This window comes from Podarcis gaigeae, assembly GCF_964106915.1.
Source record: "Podarcis gaigeae genome assembly, chromosome: 1".
NCBI classification, from domain to species: domain Eukaryota; kingdom Metazoa; phylum Chordata; class Lepidosauria; order Squamata; family Lacertidae; genus Podarcis; species Podarcis gaigeae.
This window is the reverse complement of record NC_139678.1, coordinates 91,093,105-91,110,329: the sequence shown is the minus strand read 5'-3', so window position 1 is coordinate 91,110,329 and position 17,225 is coordinate 91,093,105. Positions and strand designations below refer to the sequence as shown.

The 17,225-nt window shown below is 41.0% G+C and overlaps 1 protein-coding gene and 1 long non-coding RNA gene across 21 annotated transcripts in view; one reads left to right on the top strand and one right to left on the bottom strand.

The window, feature by feature from the left end:
• The window catches only part of CLASP1 (cytoplasmic linker associated protein 1), a gene marked incomplete at its 5' end in the record, with an annotated part of 162,964 nt that overhangs the window by 46,814 nt on the left and 98,925 nt on the right, over window positions 1-17,225 (top strand). For 16 of the 20 annotated variants that reach the window (XM_083732126.1, XM_083732135.1, XM_083732125.1 and 13 more), the window contains 6 exons: window positions 553-631; window positions 2,075-2,178; window positions 4,028-4,119; window positions 4,362-4,437; window positions 10,833-10,930; window positions 11,572-11,639. In XM_083732126.1, coding sequence (XP_083588252.1) covers window positions 553-631; window positions 2,075-2,178; window positions 4,028-4,119; window positions 4,362-4,437; window positions 10,833-10,930; window positions 11,572-11,639 — 517 coding nt within the window. Of the gene's footprint in view, window positions 1-552; window positions 632-2,074; window positions 2,179-4,027; window positions 4,120-4,361; window positions 4,438-9,004; window positions 9,064-9,272; window positions 9,399-10,832; window positions 10,931-11,571; window positions 11,640-17,225 lie in introns of those variants that run through there. The other 4 variants (XM_083732134.1, XM_083732133.1, XM_083732130.1 and 1 more) reach the window with 2 other exon arrangements.
• On the bottom strand, window positions 5,683-10,728 carry LOC310825165. Its single transcript, XR_014555146.1, has 3 exons — window positions 10,322-10,728; window positions 6,147-10,232; window positions 5,683-5,753 (listed from the first exon to the last, which is right to left on the bottom strand). It is a non-coding gene; the product is annotated as an uncharacterized lncRNA (long non-coding RNA).

Sequence of the window (17,225 nt, the reverse complement as noted above, 5' to 3'; positions counted from 1 at the left end):
GTGGGTGTGGGATGCCATTCTAATCAAGTATTTTGGTCTGGTGCTTGCGTTCTTTTTACTATTATTTACACTTCTTAGCCACCTGTTAACCTCATCCTCTCTGTGACACACCAAGTCAGTCACAAAATTAGAAACAAAATAACACATTAGATAAAAATACAAAACCGGGGCCAAAACAACAACACAAAGACAGATGCAAGGTTCTACACGAACACAGGCAGTAATATAGCTCCTTTAGTTACATAATAACTACTGTCAGTAATAACAAGTAACAAGTGCATTATGTCAATTTTGGTGAGCAGCAGTTAAGAACTGGTGGTTTGTCAATACCACCTTGTGAATTTATTAGTTTAAGGTGAACTTTTGAATTTGGGGAGGGAGAGGTAGACATTGCCCTACACCAGGCTAAAAATGCATGGCTGTTAATTTACTACTTCTAAATGTTCAAAAGTAGTAGTGCGTAGCAATGCAGCAGCAGGGAGCCCTATTCCATTGTGCTTAACTTTCATGTTCAGTTTGCATGCTTTATGTTTACCTCTCTCTCTCTCTCAGGTTGTCCTGCTGGGCTTGGACATCTTATCTGCGCTGGTGTCACGGCTCCAAGATAGATTTAAAGCCCAAATTGGAACAGGTAAGGTATTTTCCAGCTTGCAGTCCCTTTTCTTAAATTGTTGCAACTATGAAGAAATAGCAGTTTGCAACAACTGTGATTGTGAAGTCTGGGACTTGACTGTCTGCATGTAGACACACCAGAGCATTTTCCTTTTGAGCCGCAGCTATGAGGACAGGCTGTAAAGTGTTAACTGGAATCTGGGTTCTAATTTATATATTTATTTCATAAAATTTATACACCACTTGATTGTATTATTATAATAATAATATTGCTAATAATTAAAACAACAAAATCAGTATTTTTTGCAATACTTTAAAACATACAAAAAGTTAAGATAATAAAACAGATTAAAATTCACACTAGTATTTCTGAGCATCTAGGCAGGCTTGCCTAAACAAGAATATTATTGGCAGGTGTCAAAAAGAGTACAGTGAAGGACCTGCTTGACAGGCAGGGAGTTCTAAGTGTAGGTACTGCCACACTCAACAATAGAGTTCTTACCAATGCAGAATGGGTATTATGTGGCACTTATACTAGTGCCATTTTTGCCAATAGAAGCTGTCAAGTGGGTGTTTATGGGTTCAGGCTATCTTATAGGTAAACTGGTCCCAGGTTGTTAAGGGCTTTGTAATAATTGTAATAATAACACCTTGAACCTGGACCAGTAGCAGATTGGTAAGCAATGCAGATCACTGAGCACTGATGTTATATTCTTTGCTCATTTTTCTATAACATTTATTGTGTGCCAAGAATCATTAGTTTGGTGATGTTCCTTTAGAAACTGCTTAAATTGGAAAGCCAATTTATCATCCCCCTGTTTCTAAGCTTATTTTCAGAACAAAAGCGACAAGAAGCTGGGTTTCTTGTTGTGGGGGCATTAAATGAAAGCTGGATTCTCAGATTCTAAATTCTGCACCCAGTGTTGCATGTGGAAGTGTGGAAATGCACACGGGTAACACTGACCCATCATCAGTGGAGCAGATTATAGACAGGGGCATAAGGCCTTGCGGTCTGTGTAAGACCTGCTTTGAACATGACATGGACCGAGCGGAAAGCACTTACCCATGGCTGCTTCCCATGCGTATCTGGTTATATTTAAAGGCACTTGCTGGCCAATTCACAGGTTTACTTCAGCTGCTAATGTCCTATCATTATATGCAAATGGGCTAGCACATGTGGCAAGTGCATGTCAATGTCACTGGGAAGTTGACATGGGTAAAGTCACAGCATGCGCATCTATTGATGAGAATGGTGTGGTAGCCTTGTCATTAGCCTGTTGTCCTTGGCAAGTGTCTGTTCCATTAATGTAAGTAGCTTGCCAGACCCACTATTGAAATATGTGGGAAGGGTTGGCTTCTGTACCTTGAAATATGTGGGAAGGGTTGGCTTCTGTACTTCCAGCTCTGTCTTTCCATACCCCTCCCTTTCCCCCCCCTAATCAGCCTTGCTTTTTGCCCTTAGTACTACCAAGTTTAATTGACAGACTGGGGGATTCGAAAGACTCGGTCCGAGAGCAGGATCAGGCACTGCTGCTAAAAATCATGGAGCAAGCTGCTAGCCCTCAGGTGAGTTTCTGGAAATATTCAACTTCAGTATACAAGTAAGCAACTCCCAAGAAAAGAATCCCTTGGAGGTTTTGGTTTGTGATCATTTAGAAAATGCTGCTTTTCAAATAGGCTGAGTGCTACCTATCCATCATAGGCAGCATCCTGCAGACTGAATTGCAGTGGAATTGCAGTTGTGGTAGCAGCATTTTTGCTCGGCACCCAGGGGCAAAAGTTTTCAATGAACAGTCATGGCCTGCTGCTTCAGAAGTGCAATAGTTAATAATAAAGTTACTAGAGGGATTGGAATCCAGAATCTTCACAAAATCTGTATGCAGTTTAGGGAATACACCCAAACCTGTGAATTTTTTTGAACCACCTACCTGCCTGTTTTGTTGTGAAAAGCCTTGAAATAAATACATTGCTGCAATAGATTCCTTCCCCAATTGCTTTCAGCTATAAAGAATGTTAATCTTATCTCATTTGGAAGCAAATCCCATTGAAACAAATTTAAAACTGATTTTTATTTTTATTTTACACTCAGTTGGGGGCTATAAATTCCAAATGGTTTTCCTGATTTGGGAGCAAGAGGTTTCAGAACAGTTTTGTGGAAGCACCATGCAAAACAGGGGAGAATAAGTTCTGTGTAAACGGTGTGTAAGAAATCAGGTACAATGTTTTTGGGAACATGCTTGTTCCTCACAATTCACTCCTCAATGAAATTGTTTATAGAGGGCAGGTATATTATATTCTCTATCACATTCTGTTTGAACAACTGGCCATCTCTTTACGGAGGTAACACTTACTTCTGGAGTCTTTCAGCAGTAGCAGTAGTCACAGTTTGAGTATCCTAATTTAATTCCTTGGAAGGTTGATGGGGAGGAAAGCCATGAATATTGACAGTACCGTATTTTAAAATAATGGTCACTGCACATGTTTTAATGAAAAATAGCCTATTACAGAGAAACAGTGTACACAAAGTAGATACATACAAAGACATTCATCTCCGTACTTTGAGAAGACAAATATTTAACATTTAATGGAGCACACCAGTCTCACTTTAAGGCCCCCTTCATTTGTTACATGTGTGAAGCACAGCTTATATCTCTGGGAAGGTTCACCTGCGCATGAGCAATCGCTCACAGTTTTTGGTTCTTCAACTGTCTGCACACAGTGCACAGATATCAGGAGACTTGCCCTGTGGTGAGTGGAGCAGCTGCAAAGCCCCGTTCTGTACCTCTTGCAGAGACAACCCCGCTTTGTGTTTGAAACCCTTGAAAGTAGCTGAAAGCTGTTAAACACATAAATACAATTTTTGGAGACCGCGTTATCGCTCAGAGTTCAACGGATGTGTCACTCTTAAATGACCTACTAGAGCTGTCATCGCTGATGCATCAGTGTTTAAACCAACTAAGAGAAAGTGGTTACCAGCCAACTGAGTGTTCCTGTTTACCTAATTTACCTAAAGGGCTGTACTCACCGCATTTGAAATGCTTATTTTATGGGCAACCAAATGAGTCCTAGTCCTAATTGTTTTAACATACATTCAGCTCCCCTTTTGTGGGTAGATGTTCAGGATAGGACTTTCTGGAGAATCACTGTGTGGTGGTTTTGCGTAGTTAGCTTCCTAAGGCAATATGAGAAGGGGTTAGGTTACCACTCACCCAATAAAAAGGAGTTCTTAGAAAAACAAAAATTAACAGTTGACTAGTCCCACTCCCATCAATGCCTGCTCAGATGCGTGTAAATAGCAACCCACACAACCCCCTGACACTTTTCCTCGGACTTTACAAGACTCAGAATCACAAAACGAAAAACTGCAGCCTGTCTAGGTTAATCTTTCTCTTACTTTCTTGTTTCTCTGTGGCAGTATGTATGGGACAGGATTTTGGGAGGATTCAAACACAAGAATTTCCGGACTAGAGAAGGAATTTGCCTCTGCCTTATTGCAACACTCAATGCGTAAGTTGGAGCTTGTAGCATATTTTCCTGCCCTGGGCTACTTTGGGAGAAAGGGCAAGATATTATTATTATTATTGTTGTTATTATCATTATCATTATTATTATTTATAGCCCGCCCATCTGGCTGGGTTTCCCCAATTCACAATTTAAACATAATAACAACAATATCCACATTCAAAATCAATTCAAAATACTTAGCACATCTTTTGTTCTCTCCCTCCCCCTTCCCTTTGTGTCTTTAGATCTGGAGCTCAGAGTTTAACACTGAGCAAGATTGTGCCACATATATGTAATTTACTTGGAGATCCAAACAGCCAGGTGAGTCTGCAAGGAAACAAATTTGATTAAATATATTCCCCCAGGAGAAAAAATGACTGTGGTGGATAGGGAAGATTTTCTTTTTATTTAATTTTATTTCAGATACAGCCTTTAAATTGCGTGCAATAAATTTGTCCAAGAAATGCTTGTGGGTGGCAGGTGTGTGGAATTGCAAGCTTTGAGATTTCTCATTCATTGATCTTGGAGCATGATGTCTACTCCTGTGCTGAAGTTGTTGTGCCAGTCTTGAACATGGTTGAATGAATATCTAATAGCCTTCAATGAGGGGTTGGTTTCATTTCTGCATGTGGTGTAATTTTGGCTTACGAAATTTTGGGAGAAACTGCAGCTTCCTAATGTTTCTGCAGTTCCATAAAACTGGCTGCATATAGTTTTATGGAGCAGTGGGAGAGATCTCAGCAGAGGGACCATGATGTTACTAAGATAAATAATGGAACTCCATGCCAGGGACAGAATTGTGGAGTTTACTCAGTAATCAAGCCTCTAAAATGAACTCACTCAGTATACTATCTGCCTCCATATTCAGATGAGGTAGCTATGATTTTTGTCAACATGTATGGGAAGGATTTGAGTTATTATGCTATAATAGGGTTGCCATATTTCAAATAGTGAAAATCTGGACAGAAAAGCTATTGAGCTTCTCCCCCCCCCCCCGCCCCCTGGCCAACTCTTGCCCATAGAAGTGGCATAGTTCAAAGGTCTATGAATAGTTTAAAAATTGGTAGTGCTGTTTTTCTGCCTCTGACAGAGGCAGCAGGGCAGATGAGGCACTTATAGGGGCTTCTGCTGCCTGAGGCAGTGGCCTCACCCTGCCCAATGGCTGGACCAGTTCTGCTAATAGTGCTCCCGCAGATGATCTCAGTGATTGGCTTGGGTCATAGCTGGTCCTTAAGGTATCCTAGGCATAATCTGTTCAGGGTTTTGTACAGTACTAAAAGAAGATTAAACCTGCCATGGTAGCATATGGAAAGCTCATTATACTTGAGATAATGATAACTTCAGGAATTGGTACCTGAATTTGCTAGGTTTTCTCTTCCCTCCCCATTCCCTTTTCTTTTGCTGTCAGGAGCTATCCTATTTTTTTATAAAAGAAATCCTTATACAGCACTTAGAAGTTAAAAGGGAAAAATACAACTACTACTAACAACAAACACAATAATTAGGCATATATCCACTCTTTCACACCTACTAGCTCAATAGTGGACAGATGGTCAACAATGTTCCCCTCCTTTTCTGGCTCTAACGGAAGTGTATCTGAAACACGAGTTTCCTTGTTACCTCTCCTCTCACCGCTTCTGTGCCTGAATCCTAAGTTGTAAAGGTAAAGGTAAAGGTACCCCTGCCCGTACGGGCCAGTCTTGACAGACTCTGGGGTTGTGCGCCCATCTCACTTAAGAGGCCAGGGGCCAGCGCTGTCCGGAGACACTTCCGGGTCACGTGGCCAGCGTGACATCGCTGCTCTGGCGAGCCAGAGCCGCACACGGAAACGCCGTTTACCTTCCCGCTGGTAAGCGGTCCCTATTTATCTACTTGCACCCAGAGGTGCTTTCGAACTGCTAGGTTGGCAGGCGCTGGGACCGAGCAGCGGGAGCGCACCCCGCTGCAGGGATTCGAACCGCCGACCTTTCGATCGGCAAGTCCTAGGCGCTGAGGCTTTAACCCACAGCGCCACCTGCCTCCCCCGCCACCTGCGTCCCCATCCTAAGTTGTACCCTTAGGCTAATAGCAGTTCCCTAGAAATGATCTTATTACTTTCCTGCTACTGCTATATGAGAGCCATTTAGGTTGTGTATTTCCGGAAATAAACCACTTGGCTGAAATTAAATCAGTGTTGTACCAATTAAATACATAAGCACTTCTTTGAGCAAGGATTACAGCTGGCCTTTGCCAAGGGGGGTTGGACTCAGTATCTTATCAGATCATAATCCATCACTTGCTGCCTGTTCTTGTTGTAGAGTTATAGCATCAAAGCTGCAGAGAATGGAATTTGCATCAGTATTGACCTCTGATGGTTGAAACAATTAAAATAGAAGGGGACCTTGATTTCCAATTGGTTCACTTTTGAGTTAAAGTCGCACTATGTTCCATGAAGGGCTTCTAATCAAGAAATTCAGGCGAAAAGTAGCCTTGGGTGTACTGGGCAGTTTCTTTGGATCCTGGCTATAGCATTTTATAAAACCCTTGCTTTGTGTCCGGCACTGGCTATATTTAAAAGGCGACAAATTTAAATGGCCGGTCTTCTATTTTTAACTGCAGATAGTCTATTTTTAGCTAGATAGCACTTTTTAAAATGCTGTGGAGTCACTCCATGAAATATAACATGATTTTAATGACTTCTCTGGTCGTAAATTACACAGTGAGGAAATGAGAAGCATTGCAGAATTTCTCTTCAGTTCAGCATCATTACACAAGACGCTGTTTCAAACTTGGCTTCCTTGGACTTGAAACATCATTGCTTTTTAGAACAGCTTTCTAGAAGATCTTGTTTTTCCCTCTCCCCAGACTGTTTCACTTGCATCTTCTTGTGTTTTCTGTTCAGCCCAGCGGCAAAAGCTTCTTTTTGACCTTGCTTGTAATGGGAAAAAGAGATTTTCTTCAACTCCATAAAATACTCTGTGCTGCTCCTGCTCAGGAAATGAACTCTGCTGTGCTGTTGCAGGCACAGGATGGATGATTAGGAAGGTGAATTAGGGGAAGAGATGTAAATTTTTATTCTTAATTTATAAACAAATTAGCCGAAATCTGTATGTTCTATCATTCTTCCTTTTCTTTTACTGGTCCAGTCAAAGGAAGGTCATTATATGTCGGATGTGGGCTTAAAGCAGTTAGGCGGCAACTCTGAGGGTCCGGTTTTATATGTCGTTGAAGTTTTCCCCCATTGATTCATTAGACTCCTTTTTTAGCCATTAGTCCAGCTGTTGGGCAGAATTCAGGAAGTGTTGATTAGACCCACTGACAGCAATAATTGGATTTAGTTGTTGTGATTGATGACAATGTTATTTATATTAGCTGGCTATGCCTTGATCCTAGAGCACCTAGTATAATACTTCATAGATAATCCTGGTGAAGTTATGGAAGTGTGGGCCTGACTAGGAGACCGCTGGAAGTCTCATGTAAGCTGCTTCTCTCAAAGGAAGAGCTAGATGTAGTTAACAAACAGTAAAAATCCTTTACGTTTGTTTTCAGTTCTCTTTAATGGAGTTTAATAAATGTAGTGTGTTGATTAACAGACAGTAACAAACTGAATGGAAAAGGGGAAACACACACACACATATACCGTATATATACATATCTATTAAGATGAAAATAATACTGAAATACAGATAAAATATGAAATGTGAAAAGAAGTGTCGTGAGAGTGATGGAAGTCCATTACTATTATTATTTTGTAAAACAGCATTTATTGTATTGAAATATACTTTTTTTATTCTTTTACTGTCTACTTTTCTTTCCTTTTTCCTTTTTCTTTATATTATTCTTTATGTATGGCTTGTTATTGATGTATTTACTTTGCAATAAAAATTCTTTTAAAATATAAAAAAGGGGGGAAACAGTAAAAATCCTTTACGTTTGTTTTCAGTTCTCTTTAGTGGAATTTAATATAAATGTAGTGTGTTGATTAACAAACAGTAACAAACGGTAGTGGCGCCCGCCCTGTGGAACGCCCTCCCATCAGATGTCAAAGAAATAAACAACTATCTGACATTTAGAAGACATCTGAAGGCAGCCCTGTTTAGGGAAGTTTTTAATGACTGATGTTTTAATGTATTTTTAATCTTTTGTTGGAAGCTGCCCAGAGTGGCTGGGGAAACCCAGCCAGATGGGCGGGGTAGAAATAAATTATGATTATTAGTAGTAGTAGTAAAAATTGTTTACATTATTTCAGCTCTCTTTAGTGTAGTTTAATATAACTATTGTGTGTTGATTAACAGGGGGGAAATCCCCACACACTTGCATAAGAATACAAGATCCAGCATTCTGACACCACAGATACCTACAAGAACCCCTCAAGCAGGATATGAGCGCAATACCACAAAGTCATGTTCCTCAGCAACTGATACTTGGAGGCATGCTGCCTTTGATATTAGAGGTAGTATATAGCCATCATGGCTAGCAACTGGTCTCCATAACATATTTGGAGAAAGATGAAAGAGAGTAAAGTCAACCAAGCACCGTATGTACTTGCTAATGATTCAGAGAGGAAACTCTGGCACATTTTAAAATGTGCATGTTTAACGGTCACCTGCCTCACAGAGTCTGGAACGATGTAACTCTTTTTCCAGTACAGGACAGATAGGGTCCCTTCCTGGGTGATCTCCAGTGGTCTTCAAAATGGTGTTGCTCCCCAGTTATCACGGGATGCCCCCCTTGACACGAAAAGGACTATAGTCTCTTTATCTTCAGAGCTGCCTTTCTGCTTTGGGGCGACTTGATTTGCTGTTTGTTTGAAGAGTTAGAAGAGTACCTCACAAAAGACGGAGAGGTTCATGTCCTCTCGCCGTCAGAAGTTGGTGGAATGCTTATGGCCAGTTGTAGGAGTCCAAGTTCCAGAACTCTGCCGGTGAGCAGTTGTACTCTTAGGCAGTGGCAGTTGAAAAGGCATAGGTGAGTTATTTGGGCAGAGAGGAGGGTCCACAACCCTGCCTCCAGGTTCACTCCCTGAGTCTCTGGGCTGGCCAAGAAGCAGAGTCTTCTTTCTCCATGGTCTTCCCACACAGTGCTTCTTCTTTACCCGTTGTTGCCATGGAGATAGGGAGATCCCTGAGCCATTCTTGGTCAGGGGGGTAGAAGAGGAGCAATGTAGAAGAGCTGGCATGGGAGTAGGAGGGAAATATAGCTGGTGGGATGGATGTGGATTCGGCCTAGAGGGAGCAAGGAAGAATGGAGGGTTGGCTTTCGGAATGCAATTTGCTGTGAAAAGGAAGGCTAGAGAAGGAGAGGTTAGATCTAGTATCACAATTTTTTTCTTAACATTTTGTGTGCATAATTCCCTGATTCATTTTGGATCTTAATCTGACCCTAAGATAGGGCTGTCCCCTTGAATGAGTGTACATGCCTTTGAAAGAGTGTTCAGTGCTGGCCAAAAGCAAGCAGCTGTGTCAATTTTGTTACAACAAAATTAACATAAAATGAGCCTTTTTATTAAAAGCAACTGCTGCTCACCGTGTGTTATACAAGCTTTCAAGTGGCACCAAACTCTTCCTTGAGCTGAAAATACTCGAGAACATATTTTAAATGGGAATACATGCTTCGTCGTCAGGACTTGAACCTGCTGAATATGAGACCTAAGATACACCAGGAAGGGATTTAAACTGGTATGCCACACCACTGCCCTCTTGATATGGAAGAAAACCGGCTTCAGGGAGACCAGCAAGGAAGCCTTTTTAAACCAGTGGTTCAGAATATAACTGATTGGTCTCTGTACCAGTTTGCTCACCGGCTTTTGTAAACTGCTGCTGTTCCCTGTGATAGATTGCTTTTGCTTTTGACTTGCTTGGCCTTAATCCCACTCCCAATTTAAATGAATTGAGCCCTGGTGATTCTTCCTCTGTCTGCAAGAGGTGATGAGTTCGATCTACCTGTATGATTGAGAAGGATGCCAGCCAATCAAAGGATTGAGAAACTCAAGATTTTTTTTCTAGTGTGAGCCTTTAGGAGACTATCTAAAAGGGGTGGGGGTGGGGTATGACGCCAGTGGCTCTCCGTTTGCTGTTGAATTGCAAGTCCCATCATCCCTGACCATTAGCTGTGTTGGATGAAGCTAATGACAGAATCTATCAACTTCTGGAGGGCCATAGGCTCTCGAACCCTGATCTTGCCATAATATGACTTTAGAAGCTTGTGCATCAGGCTCTGGGTGAACGTACCAGGTTGTGTTGGCATCTGTGTTGGTGGCCAGGTAAAATACATCAGGATGCTGTCATATGCTTACAGGGGGAAAAATGTGTTCCTGTTTATATTACTCAGCTGCCAAAGTGGTGGCCTATTATCTACTAGATTTCTTCCCTTGGGAAGTTCAGAGGGGTTCATAACTGTGTGAAAAGCCTTTGTTCTTAAAAATCTGAAGTCAAAACTAGACATGGTCGAGGTCTCTGCTCCTCTCTTTTCCTTATGGATTAGTCATATTTCCCTGCTTTTCTGGCATCAGCCAGTGACATGGAACAGGTGCAGAGGAATGAAACAGGTAAGTCTGAGTGAACATTATTAGGGGGAAGGGGGGGGGGGAATTTGACATGAGTCAGGTGCGTCCCTATATGTAATTTTGCCTAGACCTGGACAGCAATATTGACAGTTATATAACAGTATTATTACTTTATGGAGTTATCTAATTGTATGTATAAATTTCCCCCCCTATTCTTTTCTTGGATCTTTAGGTTCGCGATGCAGCAATAAATAGCCTAGTAGAAATCTACAGACATGTAGGTGAACGTGTAAGGGCTGATCTCAGCAAAAAAGGATTGCCACAGTCTCGGTGAGTGAAGAGTTTCTGGTTTTGATGTTCTTATTTTCCAGCGCTCTTCAGTATCTTCTTCTGCTAAACTCTGAGCATCCTTTGCTTCTCATCTGCTGAGTGTTATAACTGGTTGGACCTGATCCCTAGTGTTCAAAAGCCTTGAGCAAATCCGAACGATTGTAGTTTGAAAATGATGTTGTTTTGTTCAGTTGACTATAATTTGTACATTACTTGTTTTGTCTGGTAGTCTGACAATCGGGATGAATAAAGAAAATCTCAGAATTATGATGTGGACTTGAAAATTGTGAGATTTGAAAAGTTAGCAATTTTGGGAACATTGTCAGCTGTGCTTAACTATAAGGATTGCACACCTGCTGTTTTAATGAATGAGAAAGCTAAGATTGTAGAATGTACTGAACTTTTTCTGGAATAATGTAATTCACAGCTTGTGTGCACTTCTGAGGTGTACCCTTTTTTCTTTTTCATTTAACACCTATATTTGACTAATGAAGGAAGAGCTTTTTCTTTCTTTCATTAAAATTAGTGGCACAAATATACTTTGGTTGATATCAGCAAACCTTTGCCAAAGTCTGCATTCTCAGTTGGAAGTTTTGCAATGTTGATTGTTCAGTTGTTTTATCTTCCCTCTTGCAAACCAGGTTGAACATCATTTTTACAAAATTCGATGAGGTCCAGAAATCAGGAACCATGATCCAGGGATCAGGTGGTGAGTAGAAATATTGTTTTTGCTTTCTTATAAGATGAAATCAGTCGTTTAGAAAAATTGTACCCTTTATCCAAACTTCAATAAGTTGTGGTTAAGACCTGTTTGAAATTAGTGGGATGAATGAATAACAAGTAAATGGGTTTGTGTTTTTATGCATGCAAGTTGCTTTCAGAACTACTGAAAAGGAAGATGGTGTATTTAAAAAAAGCATCACATTGGTTAGGCTGGGGCCAAAGGGGTTTGGAACAGAAGCCTGAGTGAATTTTCATTCTGAGATTAATAGCTCTATATGAAAGCAACAAGACACTTCATGTTAGCATTCATATACTGTATATTCCTATTCTGCAGCTGTAAAGTTATCGATTCAATATTCCTTTTATTTCATGTGTTGTTGTAGCCTTCAGCCAGCCTGGCATAGTAGCAGAGCTTGTTCTTTCAGTATCATATTATGAGGGGATGTGGTCAAATTCTAAAGTGAGCACTGGAGAAGCTATGTTGCTAGTAGCCCATTGCTTTCGCCTGAGAGGAAGCTGGACATTGTTCAGAGGTCATCATACGGCTATGTCTGGAGCAGATCTTCCCAGCTTGTGCCTGTTTTCGGTGTAAAATGCAAACAAGCATTATATTGTACATAGTGTTGGTGTCTGATGCAGTCTTTGAATATCAGTAGATTAGTGTATGATTTAACAATTAGTTTTTTGGGCAGCTGTCCATGTGGGTTGACAGTGACCAGCATCAAAGAGAGTTTAATGCAGTCATCCGTGAAGTCCTTAGCTCCAATAATTTTATGTTAAAAACAGAAATATTGAATGCCTTCTAATAAATAGACCAGGTGTTCCTCAGATTTTGGGACCTTAATCTTTCATTTTCTCATATTTGCTGCTGATATTTGCTACAGTTTGTGCTGAGACGCTTTACTTCACTGTAACATTGAGAATGCAAGTAGCTTTCATCAAACAGGATCTTCTGAACCTCTTTACACCAAGCAGCAAATAGGTTGTTGTGGTTGTTTTGCTTAATGAAGAAATATATTTGCCATCAAACACAATTTTTGGGTTTGAAGGGTCAGCTTCAGACTTTTACGCTTCCATGACCACTATAAGTAAGTTTCAGATCACAGCTGCTTTGATACTCGAGGCACCCACGGAGTTTGATGCCTTCCACTTTTCCAGAAACAGGTTCTTTAATTGTAGAGGGAATATGAAGTAGTCAAGATTCCATTGTTATATTTTGGAATGTATTTATCTTCATTCTCTTACATCCCCATTAGAATAATGGTCAATTAGCTTGATTTACTTTGGAGGCTTATGAATTCATGGGGGTTCAGAACTCAATGGGGGATTATCTGGTGTCCTTGAAGGTCACCTTGGTGAAGAGGTAGCTAACTTGAGAAACAGTAGCTTTCCTTGGACCATCAGTGCAGGCGAATACAGGTGTTTCTCCCCTCTGCCGTAGATCATGATGCCCTGGTTTACGAAGAACATGAAGGGTATATGTATGTTGGCATTTCTCCACTCAGATGAAACCGACTGACTTCAGAAGATGTCATTGTAACATGGTGATAGCACCTTTTGTTCCCTTTGGTGCCCATTGAATTGAATCAGATTTATATTGGATCAGTACTTAGTCAATTATGTACGAATCTCCTCGAGAAAAAAAGTAGCCGTTCTCCCCTTTGCAAAGTTATATTAAAATCTGAACAGAAAGGCAGTGATATGCGGGCTTGTTCCTTATCACTGTTTTTTTTCCAGCAGCAACATCCAACAGAGTATCTAGATCCAAAATCCCAACATAGGTTTAATTTTTTCCAGAAACAGTTCTTGAAAGAAAAATTAAAGCAATGGGCATCAAGTAGCTCCTGGTGTGATGTTAGTAGCTCCAGAGAGTTTAGAATTTGGTAACGGTATAGACTTAGAAATGCTGTTTTCACTGAACAGAAGTTTAATTTTGATCATTGCACCTCTAATATGAAGCTTGCATCTTGGTTTTGTATAAAGTAACTATTTTGTTGAGAGAGAGAGAGATGGATGTTATATACAGTGGTGCCCCGCAAGACGAACGCCTCGCAAGACGGAAAACCCGCTAGACGAAAGGGTTTTCCGTTTTGTTTTTTTAAAATAATTTTTTATTGATTTTCCAACACAAATTAAAAACAAAACAACACACAATACATAGACAAACAAAACATATAAACATGTATAATTTCAAAACCTCTTTTTCATAAACCTTACTTCCCAGACTTCCCCTTACCTCCCTGTTTTAAAATTTCTTCAACAACCCCTCACTCCTAAAGGGTTTTCCGTTTTGGAGGCGCTTCGCAAAACAAATTTCTTTATGGGCTTGCTTCGCAAGACGAAAATGTCTTGCGAGTTCCTGCGGGTTTTTTCCCCTCCCCCCCTTTTCCTAAGCCGCTAAGCCGCTTAACAGCTGATCGCTAAAAGCCGCTAAACCGCTAATAGCGCTAATCCGCTAAACTGTCAATGGGCTTGCTTCGCAAGACAAAAAAACCGCTATACGAAGAGCCTCACGGAACGGATTAATTTCGTCTTGCGAGGCACCACTGTAAACACATCCCAGGTTCTTGGAACTCACCAATACAGTGGTACCTCGGGTTACATACACTTCAGGTTACAGACTCCGCTAACTCAGTAATAGTACCTCGGGTTAAAAACTTTGCATCAGGATGAGAATAGAAATCGCGCGGCAGCAGGAGGCCCCATTAGCTAAAGTGGTGCTTCAGGTTAAGAACAGTTTCAGGTTAAGAACGGACCTCTGGAACGAATTAAGTACTTAAACCGAGGTACCACTGTAATGGAGAATTTGCACCCCCCTCCCCTGGGAATGATGTTGGACTGTAACTCCCATCACTCCCGTTCATTGGCTATTCTGGGTCAGGCTGATGGGAGTTGGAGTCCAACAACACTCAGAGTGCCACAGCTTTCCCACCCCACAAATAAATGACTCAACCATTCTTTAAATATAAGAGGTTTTTTCCCTCCCTCCTTCATTCAAGTCCATCAGCATTTTCCTTAAATAGATCTTAAGAAATGCCAGCATTAAGTTCCTTATCCACGGGGGCTTTGTTTTTAAGCTTTAATAGTATTATGAATAAAATGCCAGTTGGTGGGGGTAAATTGCAACTTGAAGTGGGCTTTACTTTATATAAGAGGAAGGAGGATTTCATCTTGTGGATATGCTGTTGGTTGCTAAGTTACGAGGAGGTCTTTTCAGTCCTTCGTAGCCAGAAAATGGAGCAAGGCTGCACATTGGATTTCTTGTGGTTCTTAGCGCTGTGCATATTTGTTGAGCGTGTCTCTTGTTTTACCTATAATTAATCAGTCTCTGGAAGCAGAAATTGAAAGTTCTTCCTTCACCTCAGGGTTTCAGAAAGAACCAGAATTACTATTTTTTTCCTGATTTTTGTAATTCCTTGGATGTGCTTGCACTTTTCATAGAAATGTATCTGTATGACAAAGCCAAAATTCCAAGCATGCCCATTCCTGTGATATAGTGTGTGGATCTTTAATTAAATATAAGATGCAGGAAGGAGTGTCTTTGGTTATAAATTAATCCATAGAACCAGTCCCTTTCCATGTGAATATAGTTTTAAGGTTGCTGATTCCCAGTCCAGTGAAAATGAAGCACAGAGCAGACACTTTCTATTGGACTTGATGGTGGTGATGATGTTTATGTTCCCAGCTTTAGTTGTTAGTTGTTCTCTGTGTGTTAGCTTTGTGGTTTTGACTCATAATTCAGTTGTGGCAACTTATTTATCATTTTCTCCAGTGCCCCACGAGGCAGCGCTCCCATTAGGTGTGTGAAGTAGAAGTTAATAGCAAAACATTTGAAATGTGGTGTAATTGATGCTCCTTTAATCAAGAAAGCAGCTGTTCAATGCCAAAGCCAGATCAAATAAGTTGCTTCACTATACAGAGCTGCAGTTCCAACATAGCGAGAAACAGCGATGATGGAGGTACATTCTTACTTTCAATTTGATGCTACGACTTCCCCTTTCCAATTAAAAAGAGGCATTTCACCAGTTTCTCCCATTATGTCTAAACCAGGAAACTGAGCTTTGTTTGTTATGCTGATGTGTTGAGTGATGTGCAGAGGCCACATCTGCACTGTAACATTTAAAGTAGCACCATACCATTTTAAACAGTAATGGTTTCCCCCAAAGAATCATGGGAAACATAGTTTAAGGGTCCTGAGCAGGCATAGGCAAACTCGGCTCTCCAGATGTTTTGGACTACAATTCCCATCACCCCTGACCACTGGTCCTGTTAGCTAAGGATGATGGGAGTTGTAGTCCCAAAATATCTGGAGATCCGAGTTTGCCTATGCCTGATCCTGAGAGTTGTTTGGAGACCACTATTCTCTTCACAGAGCTATAATTTCCAGTGTTCCCTGGGGAAGAGGGTTTTCTTGTTAAACCACTCTGGGAATTGTAGTGTGATACAGCTTTGGAATTACAGTGCAGATGTGGCCACAGTCTTCTTGGTTCAGATTTAACAAGGAACTCTGGCAAACCAGGAATGGAGCAGCAAAGATGGTACGCAACAGGAAGAAGTAGCTTGAGGGGTCTGGTAAGGGACGAGGGCTCTGCCCAAATGGCTGTTCCTTGTTTATGAAGCCGGGAATGATAATCAGAACCAGGCCCATTAGAAATATCAGCATAGGTGGCACATCAAAGGCCATACTCAGGAATGGGATGGAATGCCTAAGTTGAGACAAAGAGAGTTTGCTTGCTTGCCTGTATTGACTCTCTTGCAATGTGGAGCTAAGGGAACTCTGTGTCTTACAGCCCACTCAACACAAAACACCAGAGACATAAAGCAGGAAGTTAATGCCTGTAAGTCCCACCTTGCCCTTTTGATACAGTTTGGACTGGGGCGGCTGCAAAACTGTCCTGATTAAAACTCCATTGCAATGTCGCCAAGCCTGGTCTTGCAGCACCCAACTTTCTGGAAACCAAGCCCCTCTGTCCCTGCGTAATGTACAGTACATCAGCAGCAGGTATAACTGAAAAGGTGACTGTGGTTGTTTTGTATCCGTTAAAGCAAGCTGCTTATAAACTCAAAACTAGAAAACAAAATTGGATACTTTTAATTTTCTTGTAACAGGGCATTTATGTTTTGGTTAGGCAGGGAGGTGTGTAGGTGTGTCTCTGTTCTGGATCTTGCCATGGAATTTATGGGATACTGAAAAAAAAGCAAATACTAAAATATGCATAACTTAACGCTGTTATTGAAGGATGCCTATTTTTTGGGGGGGGGGACCCATACTCAGTTGCAGAACTGTGTCTGGTTGTTGTTTTTTAATACAGGATTACAATTCCTGAATGCATTAGTGGCTTCCCTTTGAGTTAAAATTTATTGAGATTTAACTTAATGATCCAGTGATGGGAATGGTACCCAGAGGGTTCCTTGTGATCTGCATCCATTGAAATTGGTTAGGCTTTCTAATGCTCTGGTGAAAAGCATCATTATAAATAACATTTTTGAAATCCCTCTGGTTGCTTCTGCTGATTTTCTGAACAGAGACGTGAAAGAGCTGGGGGGGGGGGAGAATGCTTCCTTTCTGTTG